The 13,603-nt window shown below is 46.3% G+C and overlaps 1 protein-coding gene across 1 annotated transcript; it reads right to left on the bottom strand.

Moving 5' to 3' along the window:
* Positions 1-9,358: 9,358 nt before the first annotated feature.
* LOC148210753 (uncharacterized) lies at positions 9,359-11,219 on the bottom strand. Its single transcript, XM_088125986.1, has 3 exons — positions 10,731-11,219; positions 10,138-10,664; positions 9,359-10,057 (listed from the first exon to the last, which is right to left on the bottom strand). Exons 2-3 carry the CDS (start codon positions 10,660-10,662, stop codon positions 9,512-9,514), a joined length of 1,071 nt encoding a protein of 356 aa, XP_087982112.1. The 5' UTR covers positions 10,663-10,664; positions 10,731-11,219; the 3' UTR covers positions 9,359-9,511.
* Positions 11,220-13,603: the final 2,384 nt, after the last annotated feature.

Raw genomic sequence — 13,603 nt, forward strand, 5'->3', positions numbered from 1 at the left:
TTGAGTAGGTCAATCCAAAGTAAGGTCCTCGAGCTTAAGTTCTCGAGAACGGTAGACAACGACACTCAAATTCTCATGTTAGAAAGCATTTCCTTTAAAGCTCTCTTTCCATGCAAATCCTTTCAACTGATTGAAAGAATCTTTTCGATCAACTTCACCTGCAACATCTACAAAGACTCCGCATCTGAAGCCTTTATAGTTACCCTTGTAGAAAAACAATAATCCCACCAAAAAACCAAATGTTAACCCAATAATAAATCCAGCTATATGGCTAACCTTCAGATTATTTAAACAACTTAAGCTTGTACCATCTTTAGCACAAGAATGAGTAGAATTTCTGCCACAATTCAACTTGTTTCCAGAAACACTCCCACATCAGCAACCTGAGAGACTGAAACAACATTCTTCTTCAAATTTGGACCATGTGACAACCACATTTGCGAAGAACATCGCCCAATTCACGACTTTCAATATTGACATGTCCTTCTTCCTCATTAGGATGTAAGGAATATCAGCCGCTGTATTGACTTTTCTTCCACAAACATCATAAAGAAGAGATACATCTTCAGTAGTATGATGAAAACAACAAGAACAATCAGACTAATCCTCACTATAATAAAAAGAAGCATTAGTACAACAATTAATGAGTTAATCAATAACTTCAATTGATAAACAATGTTCTCAATTGAGTTGTTCACGCTTGTTAATTTCATATACAACATCTTCTTCTATTTCTTTAAGTTTCACTCGACAATTTTGTTTAAATGACCTGGTTTCCCACATCGACTACATACCACCTTCATCCGACAATCACGCTTGATATGTCCCGGCTTTTCGCACCTAAAACATCATTTCGAGTTACCTTTGGACTGCTTTTCATTTCCAGAATGCTTGCTATCATCTGAAGAACATTCAGAAACATAACTTCCTTAACTTTGTCCCTTGTATAAAGAATGCCTTCTATGTCGGGAGAAGACCGCTTGTTGTCACGAAGCATTAGTTTCACCAAGGCTTCCTGATTTGATAGCAAATTTACCAACTCAATGATAGACGGTTGATTTACCCAACCTTGTATCGAAGAAATAAACGGCATAAACTCCTTTCGCAGTCCACGAATAAGATACTGTCACAAACGAGCATCACTAATGGGCTCCTCGTCCAATTCTGAAATTTCATAACACAAAGTTTTAACTTTCAGAAAATATTCTGAACAGATAAATTACCTTGAGTTTTTCCAGCAAGTTCATTCTCCAAAAATTGCAGCCTCGTCGTGTTCTTCTGAGTGAACAACCTTTCAAGTGTATCTCACACTTACTTTAGAGAATCTACATCACGAACATGCTCGATATACTCCTTGCCAATAGAAGTTCACAAAGCAAATAACGCTTTGCACATTTGATCTTCCACTTCCTTCGTACCTCAGAATTTTGTGGAGTATCATCTGGAATTACACTATCTTCACCAGATATAAGATCCCACAAATCTTGCCCTTGTAGAAAAAGCTTCCATACATAGCCTCCAGTAGCTATAATTATCATCGGTAAGCTTGTCTACACAAACATTGCTTCCACCGTTCATCTTCACAGAGTATTAAACTCAAACGAGCACTAAACTCAAACACAGGAAAAATAACTTGACTGCTCTGATACCATGTAACGAAAACGAAGATGAACAACAAATTGGAAGCGAGAGAAATCGTACGAAGGAAGAACTTCTATTCATAGAATTGATAATTGTTACAAGTATTTATAGGAAAATAGGATAAACTAAACATACCACTGCCCTTAAATTTCTCTCTAACCAACTCCATAACTCCACTAAGCCACTAACCTATAAACTCTCCCAACATACATCCACTCTTTGACTAAGCCTATAAACCCTCTCAAATTCCATCTACTCTTCAACCACTTAATTAACTTACAACAACTACAAATTAACTATCAAGCATAACTCTTAAATAGTGGAAATTCTAACAAATAAACTAACACAATGTTTGCACTAATTCTTAACATCTAAAATTTGTGAAAAATTGGTTTTCGGAAAATTTTAATAATTAATTTTTGGGAGGAATTTCATGTAGTTATGACATTTAAAGAAAAGCACACTACCCAACCTCAAAATTAAATATTTCTTTTTTCCCATTTATTTTGGAATTTAGAAAACATTTTTGCAGGAGAGTTTGTTTGGTTTAAGGAGTAGCAGAATTGAAAGACAAATATACTAAATAAAATCATGATTTGAAATCCTAAAAAGTAACTATAGGCCTCTGTTGTAAAAAAATGAAAATGGCAGCGAACAAGAATTCGAATGGATAAATATCTACCCATCTCCAAGTGTTTAGATTTCAAATATCTCACACATTGAGTTTTGAAAACAAAGCTAGCTTGTGAAATCAATTAAACGTGCATTTAAACATGGAAAAATATCAAATAAAATAAATGGAGAAACATAAAGAGAAAAAAATGGAAATAATAATGGAGAGAAGATATGTTCAACTTAGCAAATCACAACAACTCTTAAGAAATTTCTCTTCCTAAGATAAAATGCTAAATTAATCTCCCATATTAAGAACGCATATACATTTGGCAAAATTTGAAAAGAAACTGGAAAACATATGAGATTTTAAACCTTTGAATGATGAGTTTGGATTAGGAGAGACGTGGAATATCAATGCAGCAATTGGACAAGATGAAAACCAATCAAGAGTCCAGAAAGCTATACTTATGATATTTTTTCTCTCTGTATTTTGTGTGGTGTCACTTCTCCCTTCTCCTCTCCTTCCAATGGAGGTTGAGTTGAATAAAAAAAAAATGAGTGGGGGCTTGACAATGTATCAATTGGAGAGATAATAAAGAGAGAAATTTCGTTAAAAGGAAATTTTGAGAGATGGAAAGATACGGTAAAATCTTCACACAGTATTCCTCTCTCTATTGCTTTGTGTTTCTTCATTCTGTCCCCCTATACAAGAAAAAACAACCAATTTAAATTTAAATAGGCCAATCAAACTTAGAGTGAAAGAATGGTAAAATACTCCTTGTACGTGTGAGAAAGAGGTTCATCAGTTGTGAGAGAATTTTGAAGAAGACATAAAGAATGAAGAAGAGAATGAGAAATTGGTGGGGAAGAAGGAGGATGTGATGGAGGGAGAACATGGGAAAAGTAATGAATCATGCTACTGTCAGCGGCATGATTATCGGGTGTAACCGTCGGTCCCGAGATTACCGGGTGTAACCGACGGTCCCGAGATTACCGGGTGTAACCGTCGCGAGATTAGCGGGACTACCACCCATAAGTAGAGGACCTCACTCCACGATCAGGTACGATGATTTCTGACCTCGAACTAAACTGGGAATCCGACCTATACTGACTTGATCGTTGGAGTGCTCACCTTTTTGTGCAGGTCCGCCTAAGTACTCAGATCGGTCCGGAGGCCGAGTTCGAGCTGCAATCTGAAATACACTGTCGTGCATATCCTTGCATAAACATTTGGCGGCGTCTGTGGGAACGACAATCTAAGTCATCCCAATTCTTTTAAACCAACACGCAAGCGAAAATGGTTCAACCCGCAAACTCGACCAATACGGCAGATCGAAGGACCCTAGCTGCCAGCGATGCCCACCAGAGGGAGGTCGAAGCAGCAGTGGTAGAGGGGCAAGGTCACGACGGCCTAGCAACAGAACTCCTCCGCCGGTCGGCACGAATCACCACGCTTGTTCTACCACCTGCGCACCCCCCAAGGACATCCAAGGCCACCTGTGGCCGAGGCGGAACCTCTAAGAAAGGCGCCCGGGGTCCAGCCCCGACCCCGACAAGTGAGAACTTGGACGCACTCCAGAGAGAAATGGAGGCAATGCGCACAAAAATGCGGTCCATGGAGGAAATTTATAACGAAATGATATTAGCTGCAGGCGCAGGGTCCCGATCTGAGAACCGAGTGACGCGCGCTGGCATACGCGAGCAAAGGGGTTCCCGCCTCGACCCAGTCGAGGAGGAACATCCCGAAGACAACGAGAGCGAGGGACACACTCGCCAGAGAGGAGACCTCCGTGAACACCTCAACAGAAAGAGAGGCTCATCTCTCCGAAAAGGACAGTCACCATCCCGCTCACACAGGAGCTCTAACCAACAGGCTGAATCCTCTCGCAACCCAACAACTCCTGCAGGAGTGATTACAAGGGAGGAGTTCGACCAGCTGAGGGGCCAGCTCGACGCTCAGGTGGAGGCCTTAAAGGCCAAATGTGAGCAGAAAGAAGATCCACTGAACGATGGCGACTTGGGAGAATCGCCTTTCACCTCGGACGTTTTGGAAGCACCGATCCCTCCGAAGTTCAAAGCTCCTACCGTGAAACCTTATGATGGGTTGAAGGACCCCAAGGATTATGTTGAGGTCTTTGAAGGCCTCATGGATTTCCAAGCGGCATCAGACGCAATCAAATGCCGCGTCTTTCAGATCGCGCTTACTGGCAGCGCGCGATTGTGGTATCGGGGACTGCCAGCCAGGTCGATCTCGACCTACTCTCAGCTGAGAAGGGAGTTCCTCGCCCAGTTCTCTTCTCGGCATTATGACAAAAAGACAGCGACCCATCTCGCCACCATCAGACAGAAGGAGGGTGAGACGCTGCAAAAATATGTCACTAGATTCTAGGAGGAGCAATTGAAGGTCACACACTGCTCCGATGACTCGGCCATGTGCTATTTTCTCACCGGTCTAGCCGACGAAGCCCTCACGGTGAAACTTGGAGAGGAGGCCCCGACCACCTTCGCCGAGGTGCTTCAGAAGGTGAAGAAAGTCATCGATGGACAGGAGCTCCTCCGAACCAAAACCGGCTGACCAGAACGAAAGATCGGCCGGGGCACTAACCGACCTGCGGTCATCATTACCATTTTCGGAGGGCCAAGCGGGGGTCAGTCCAAACGTAAAAGAAAGGAGTTAGCTCGTGCAGCCAGGCGCGAGGTGTGCATCATCAGGGAGCAGAGGCCGACCTGCCCAATCACCTTCGACGGTGCAGACTTGGAGGAGGTCCACCTGCCCCACAATGATGCACTTGTGATCGCTCCCTTGATTGATCATGTGGTGGTCAGGAGGGTGCTGGTAGACGGAGGCGCATCTGCTAACATCCTGTCCTTACCGACCTACCTCGCCTTGGGATGGACGAGGTCACAATTGAAGAAAAGTCCGACACCGCTGGTTGGGTTCTCTAGAGAATCAGTCATCCCATAGGGTTATATCGACTTGCCGGTCACGCTTGGGCAGGACCAAACTCAGGTCACCCAAATGGCCGAGTTCGTGGTAATTGACGGTAGATCGGCCTATAACGCCATCTTTGGGAGACCCATCATCCACTCATTTCGGGCCATTCCCTCGACACTTCATCAAGTTTTGAAGTATTCCACCCCCAATGGCGTGGGCACGGTCCGAGGAGAACAGACCGCTTCGAGGAAGTGCTATGCCTCCGCACTCAAAAGCTCATTGGTCTGCGCCCTTGAAACTCTCGCCAGTAGGGATGGGACGCTCGAGTTCAAGGCCGACCTGCCGAGGAGGGAGTTTGCTGCACCCACTGAGGAGCTCGAGTTTGTTCCTCTGCTTAGTCCCGAGAAGCAAGTATAGGAACCAAGTTGGGGGCCACCGACAGAGAGGAGCTAATCCACTTCCTCATATCCAACTCGGACGTCTTTGCGTGGTCTCATGAGGACATGCCTGGCATTGACCCAAAGATTATGACGCATCACCTCAGCATAGATCCATCATTCCGACCTGTAAAACGAAAAAAAGACCTATAAACAAGGAGAGGAGTGATGTAATTGTTGAAGAAGTTAGCAAACTTTTGAAAGCTGAATACATAAGAGAAATTTCGTATCTCGAGTGGCTCTCCAATGTTGTATTAGTTAAAAAATCTAACGGAAAGTGGAGAATGTGCGTAGACTTTACGAACTTAAATAAGGCATGCCCGAAAGATTGCTTCCCACTGCCGAGGATTGATCAGGTCGTGGACGCCACAGCCGGGCACGAACTGCTCACTTTCATGGATGCCTACTCTGGGTACAACCAAATCAAGATGCATGTCCCGGATCAAGATCATACCGCATTCATAACGTACCAAGGTCTGTACTGTTACAAGGTCATGCCCTTCGGTTTAAAGAACGCAGGAGCGACCTACCAGAGAATGGTGAATAAAATGTTCGCCAAGCAGATCGGCCGGAATATGGAAGTGTATGTGGACGACATGCTTGTCAAGAGCAAGCAGTCTAAGTCGCATCTCTCCGATCTGACCGAAGCCTTCGAGGTTCTGAGGACATATCAAGTGAAGCTCAACCCAGCTAAATGTGCCTTTGGAGTCTCTTCAGGAAAATTTCTTGGCTTCATGGTGAACAACCGAGGGATCGAGGCCAACCCCGAAAAGATTAAAGCCGTGCTCGAGATGGAGGCACCTAAGACGCTGAAACAGCTTCAGTGCCTCAATGGCAGGATTGCGGCCCTGAACCAGTTTGTTTCAAGATCGACAGATAAGTGTCTTCCTTTCTTCAAAGTCCTACGAAAGAAAGGGTCGTTTGAATGGACAGCGGAGTGCGAGCAAGCATTTCAGCAGTTGAAAAGTTACCTCTGCTCGGCACCTTTGCTCGCCAAACCCCTGCCAGAGGACAAGCTCCAGTTGTACTTAGCAGTGTCTGACAGTGCCGTCAGCTCGGCCCTAATCAGGCAAGAGGAAGCGCGGCAAAACCCGGTCTACTACACAAGCAAGGCTATGACCGAAGCCGAGACCAGATACCCTCAAATTGAAAAGTTGGCTCTTGCTTTAGTCACCTCGGCCCGACGGCTTAGACCATACTTCCAAGCCCATACTGTGGTGGTGCTCACTAACTTGCCCCTAAAAAACTTCTTCCGCAAGCCAGAAGCTTCTGGACGCCTGATGAAGTGGGCAATGGAGCTAAGTGAGTACGACATCCAGTTCGAACCTAGAACTGCGTTAAAAGGACAAGCAGCGGCAGATTTCATAGCCGAACTCACACCACCTTCCGAGCTGAGCGAGTCCGATCTACCGTGGACAATCTATGTCGACGGATCCTCCAACGAGAAGGGGTGCGGGGCCGGGGTCCTCTTGCTCGGACCAGGAGGAGAACGATTTGAGTATGCCTTGAGGTTTGGCTTCCGGACTTCCAATAACGAGGCTGAGTACGAAGCATTTGTTGTCGGCCTACGAATCGCCAGAGCATTGGGGGACTCGTGTGTTAAGATCTTCAACGACTCCCAGCTGGTTGTGAGCCAGATCACGGAAGAGTACCAAGCCAGAGAACCCCGAATGGAGAAGTATTTGGGCAAAGTCAGATCGTACCTCGCCCAATTTCGAACTTACGAGGTAAGCCGGGTTCCCCGAGCAGAAAATTCTAATGCCGACGCCTTGGCCAAGTTAGCATCAGCGTACGAGACCGACCTGGCCAGGTCGGTCCCCGTCGAGATTTTAGATAATCCCTCGATCTCAGAGCCAGATCTGATGGAGATCGACACTCAAGAGTCCTCATGGATGGACCCGATTGTGGACTTTATTGGGGGCAATTCACCACAAGACCCAAAGGAGCGCAGAAGGTTGGCCAGGCAAGCAGCTCGGTTCGTGGTCCGAGGTGGAGCGTTGTACCGACGCGGCTTTTCCCTGCCTCTATTGAAATGCCTAACCCCTGAAGAGGGCCTATACGTCCTCAGAGAAATCGACGAATGAGTGTGCGGCAATCACTCAGGCGCCCGGTCGCTGTCAGCCAAAGTGATCCGACAAGGATACTATTGGCCGACCCTCAGCCAGGACGCCAAGAAATTCGTTAGAACTTGCGACAATTGCCAACGCTACGGAAACATAATCCACCAACCTCCCGAGCTGCTCACCCCCATCTCGACCCCGTGGCCATTCGCACAGTGGGGGGTAGATATCATTGGTCCTTTCCCTTTGGGCAAAGGTCAGACCAAGTTCGCTGTGGTTGCTGTGGACTACTTCACAAAGTGGGCCGAGGCCGAGGCACTCTCCCACATAACGGAATCCAAAGTCACGTCCTTTGTATGGACAAATATCGTATGTCGCTTTGGTATACCGAAGGCCATTGTGACAGATAATGGGAAGCAGTTTGACTACGCGAAGTTCAAAAGCTTTTGCAGCGAACTTGGCATAAGTCACCTTAGCTCGTCCCCCTCAAGCAAATGGACAGGTGGAGGTAGTCAACAAGATCATCAAGAGAAGCATCAAACTTAGACTGGACTCCAAGAAAGGCAGGTGGGCCGAGGAACTACCAGAGGTCCTATGGTCGTACCGGACCACCCAAAGAGAATCGACGGGTGAGACCCCGTTCTCCCTGGCCTTCGGCTCCGAAGCTGTAGTCCCAGTTGAGATCGGCATGCCATCTGACAAAGTAGAGCGTTACGAGCCTGCAGCAAATGAGGAAGAGCTGCTCCTCAACCTCGACTTATTGGAAGAAAGAAGAGCAATGGCCCAGCTACGCCTGGCGGAATATCAGGGCAGAATGGCCAGACACTACAACGCCCGCGTTCGACCTCGGACCTTCCAAGTCGGACATCTGGTCTTAAGAAGGGTCTAAACCCATGTGGGTGCCCTTGACCCGACCTGGGAGGGGCCGTTTGAGGTCAAGGGAATAGTCCGACCTGGGACGTACATATTGGCCGATTTGAAAGGAGACGTCCTCGCGCACCCGTGGAACGCGGAGCACCTGAAGCGTTATTATCCTTGAAATGCCAAAAGGGTTTTCAATGGATCTGTAAAAACTGTTTCAAAAAGAATTACGATCGGAATAAATGTGATGATTTAATTTCATGATTCCGAGTTTGACCAGAAATTAAATGGGGGCCACGGACTCCCACACGATCACATTCCAACAGTCGGTTAAAATCCAATCCTCCAAAACCTAAGGGTACGAGGTGCGATGCCAAAACCACTGACGAACTTAAAATTCAAACCTTCAAGGTAAAGGGGCGATGTGAAAAGTTCAAAATGATCAAGCCTCCGAACTTGAGGGTACGAGGTGCGATATGAAGAACAGCTACGGACTTAGGATTTTAGCCTTTTAACGTTTTTTAAGTTAAGGGTGCGATATTAAAAAATCCAGAGTTGGTGCAATGCATTAAATACTAGACAGAGATTCGAATTCACAAATTCAAGTATTTTTTAAGGCGCAACCTCAAAAGTACGAGGTGCGAGGTGACATTGGCTTTAGCTTAAAGAAAAAGCAAGGAAAGGAAGGCAACAAAGTAAAAACAAACGAGAAGCCTCTTTATTGAATGAAAGGAGAGCCAAGGCTTATAGACCTTGCAGCTCTTCCCTAACACTTAAAAAGAGAGAGGAAGACAGAGAAAGGCCTCATGAAAGGTGATCGCCTAAGAGCCTGCTTGAGGAGCGCCCTTTTGAGTGGTGCCGACCTGATCCTCTTCGAGGTCGGAATAGTCAGAGTCCAGATCTCTGACGTACTTATCCACCAACGCTTGGGGGCCAGGGGTGCCGCTAGGCCCAGACGCCCACTAGTCAGCATACCTCTTCTTCAGACCACCGAGATCGATCTGAAGGTCAGGAATGTCGGAAGCAATGCCCTTCATGAGAAACTTGAAGCCCACGTCAGAGAAGTTTTTGGCAAATCCATCGAAGTCAGGATGTTGCCTAAACGATTCCTCCAATAGGACTTCATTGTTGAGACGCTCCTTCACCGTCTCCAGCTCGACAGTCGCATGCTTCAGCTCCTCCTCTTTCGCTTCAAGCGCCTGGAGCATGTCGTCCTTCTCCTTGAGGAGGTGGAACTTCTCATTCTCCAAGCCCTTGGTGATAGCATGGGCAGCTCGGAGCTGGGCTTTGTGTCTGTCCTCTTCTTTCTTCAGCAGCTCGGCCTTGGCCTCCACCTCGGCCTTCAAAATTTCCACCTCAGAGTGAGCTTTCAGCAGCTCATCCTTCATGGTGGAAGAAGCAGCCTCCAAAGCAGCAGAGAACTCCTCTTTCTCCCCCGCTGCCAGAGCTTCCCTCCCATCCAGCTCGGCCTTCACGGGCAGAGCCGATTGAATGGAAGCAACAAACGCCTGAGAAAAGGTACAAAGAAGAAAGTTAGACCGAGCTACCTGTTAGATAAATTGAGCAAAAATGAAGACACCAATTTTACCTCAGTGGCGTAGTGGATGGTCCTCTGCAGGACGGACCCCGGGTCACTTACAAATTTGGACGCTCTTTTGAGGCAGCGGTCCAAACTTGCAGCCGAGATGCGGGACACCTGGTCCCTCACCCGAGAACTTGACGGCTCGACTCTGAACCGTGCTGTCACGTCGGACGTCCCGCCCATCCTGGCCTCAGGATCGTCCACCCGATCTGCGAAGCTCGTAGGCAGGGCCCCACGAGCTCTGACCTCCAAGGGGGAGGTGGTCTTCTTCTTCTTCCTCCTTCGCTTCAGAGGGACTTCCTCCCTCACCTCCTCGTCCAAGGGCGAGACGTCCACCGCCTCGGTCTGATCCCTGGGGCGCTTCTCCCTCGAAGGACCCCCAGAAGACTCCAGCTCGATCACTGGGGCTGGATCTTCCGAGGCTGGCCCTACCACAGCAGAAGTGGCAGGTTTCGAACTCTGGGCGGCCTCAAGAGCATGGGCTCGGCCCTTGGACTTGCGCTTCACGTTGCTTGCAAATCCGCAAACCATGGCTGCAAAACAAAAACAGGAGTCAACACAAAGCTAGAGGAAAAAGGGGGGGAGCAAGCTCGGCATACCAAGTTCGGAGTTGGCCTTGAGGATTCAATGGGACGAACTGCAGGGTTGTAATCTAGCAGCCCGGACTCAAGCAGCAGCTTGTCGGTCACCAAGGTTCCGACCTTCCTACCCCTCGGAAAATGCTCCTTGTAATATTTCAACGTGTCGAAGGAGGCTTGCGTGAGCTCGGGGACTGGTCAGATTGAAACTGCACAAAGACAAAATCCGAGTCAGACCTGAATAACAAGAAAGAAAGTTATCACAAAAAGTAAGAGCTACTCCGTACCTAGGTTCCCAAACCTAGTGGGAACGTCAAAGAAGGAACGACCCGACTCGTCCTTTGCAAGCCATTCCCCGGAAGCGTAGAACCACTTCCTCACCCATCCTTTGATGGAGGTCGGCCCCTTAACTATACCGCCTGCGCCTTTCCTTGCGCACATATAGAACCGACCAGGCTTCTTAGCTATCCTTTTCGCTTCGAAGCACGCAAGGAGCTGGTCTACGTCCAACAGCTCGGCCTCTTCACTATCCCGAGCTCGTAGCCAAAAAAGGACGGCCAAAGCGAAAATGACACCCCACCCATTGAGGGCCACTTGAGCCGGAGCCAACCCAGTTCGGAAGAGAAATTCTTGGACAAAAGGGTGAAGGGGAAGTCTGAGGCCGTACTCAAACATTTTGAAGTAGAGAGTGACTCATCCCTCTGGAGGATTGTCAGCTCTCTCCCCCTCCTCCGGAATCCTAAGGAGGATGTTCTCAGGGATAGCGAACCCCCTACGAAGGGATCCGAGGTAGTGCTCAGGTATCCTAGAAGGGTATTCCAAACCCTGACCCGAGGTGGAGGCATCACTATCCTCCCCGTCATCGGAGAACCTAAAGTTTTCTATCTCCTCGAGCTCGGACTCTAACCTACGAGCTAAATCCTCATCAGACCCTAAGTCGCTGCTAAAAGAGGACAACATGGCAACTACGTTCGAAAGAGAAAGTGAGGGAAGAGACTGACCTACCAAGGGTTCGAGCTGCCTTCAGATCGAACTCCAGGAATTCAGGAAACGTAAGGTATGACCTGAAGGATTGGGGGTATTTATAGCTCGTCGGAAAAATTTCTCCACCGTACACGTGTAATCAACGAGCGGCTAGGATCCTCCCGAAGATCCGAAGCGTCGGAATATTTGAATAATCCGACGATAAATCCACCGCAACGGTTATATTTTCCCACGAATAGGAAGTCGCCACGCGTTCAAAGCAAGTCGAATGAACTTCTCTGCCAGGTCGAGATCAGACCAGACAGAGAGGGGGTCAATGTTTGGGGAAGAGAATACCCTGGACACGTGGAGGACCCCTATTGGTGCTTCAAGGTAACTCATGAGTCATGCCCAGCTCGGACCGCCGAGATCACCACCACTAGCGTTGACAGATGTTAAGTATGAGGGCCGAGGTGAACCTGGCCGAGGTCCGGCCTACCGGAAAGAAAAAAATACAAATGCAAAAAGGAGGAAAGAAAAAAATAAAAAAGAAGAAAAAACTACCCAAAAACCATAAAAAAGATTCAAGCAATAATTAAATACAAGAAAAATTAAATAGATTAGAACATCAGAGAAAACCAACCTTGGGTTTACTTGATAATGCAGAAAAATGTTTGCCTCTAAATATTTAAATTACAGTTATTAAAATAAAGATAACTATTAGAATAAAAAAAACTAAGAAGATAGAAGAAAATTTTGAAACTACCATTCTATCTTATTATCTGCGTAGTAGAAAAGAGTTATGCATAGAAGAGAGGGCATAAGTAGGTAAAGTTATAAAACAAAATTAAATTGTTATTTTCTCTTCTAAAAAAGGGTAAATAGAGATTTGTTACATTTAAAACTCAAATCCTCACAAATCTCGACTATTTGGTGTTGGGTGTGTTGCCCTAAACTCGTAGTTTGTAATTATGTAAAACCAAATTTATATTCAAACAATTTGTTGTTGAATTTATAGCATTGCATTGTCCAAATACAATAAACTAAACATCCAAGGTTATTATCATGTAATCGGTACAGTATATATACTAGGTATATATTTGATATACCCTCGATATAAAAATGGATAATGTCTCGAGAATAACCTAAAAGGTCTATAGTATATGGATAAGGTTGGGTACCTTATCTTGGCAACACTAAGGATACAACCCACTATGTAAATGTCACAGGCGACTCGATCCAGGTCGTTTGTGTACAGACATGCGAATGGGGGTATCCTATACAACGAGTTTGTATAAGACCGGACCACGAAATAGACAATCTTTAGATGTATCGTCGTTGACTAACAGATTGCTATTTCACAGGATGACCAGACAAATCATTCTCAATCCTGAGTGAGTTATGGACTTTTATCCATAAGACTCATTCTTTCATCTGTGTGGGTGAGAGTGACTTGAGTCGCCGACTCAACATTCCTACCATTTTGGGACGAGACTGAGTGGGGAGTTGGGAATATAACTTCACAAGATGAAATTCACTCCTCCTCGAGTTTAGGGGAGTAGATGAGTGTTATCTTAAATTATGACTCTGGGATTTGAACAAGGGGCTCCACCCTCGCACTGGCTCGAGAGAGACTTCCGGTTGTTGGTCAGACTATAATCGATTATTCATTAGAGCAACAATGGTATTTAAGGAGCAAGATGTAACTTAGGGGTAAAACGGTAATTTGACCTAACTTGAGTTACGAGCACTCTGTGAATGATTGACTTACCATTAATGACAGTATATATGTGGACACGAAAAACATTCTGCAGTGAGAAAAGCGCAGCTGTGGGTCTTTAGTGAAGTGACCCATAGTTAATGAAGGTTGATTAACTAGATTAATGAGTTTGACCCATTAATCTCGTATCGTTGAAGCTTCTAATCTAGAG

The sequence above is a fragment of the Momordica charantia genome (genome assembly GCF_013281855.1).
Source record: "Momordica charantia cultivar OHB3-1 chromosome 6 unlocalized genomic scaffold, Mcharantia_2.0 BLBB01000006.1, whole genome shotgun sequence".
NCBI lineage: Eukaryota > Viridiplantae > Streptophyta > Magnoliopsida > Cucurbitales > Cucurbitaceae > Momordica > Momordica charantia.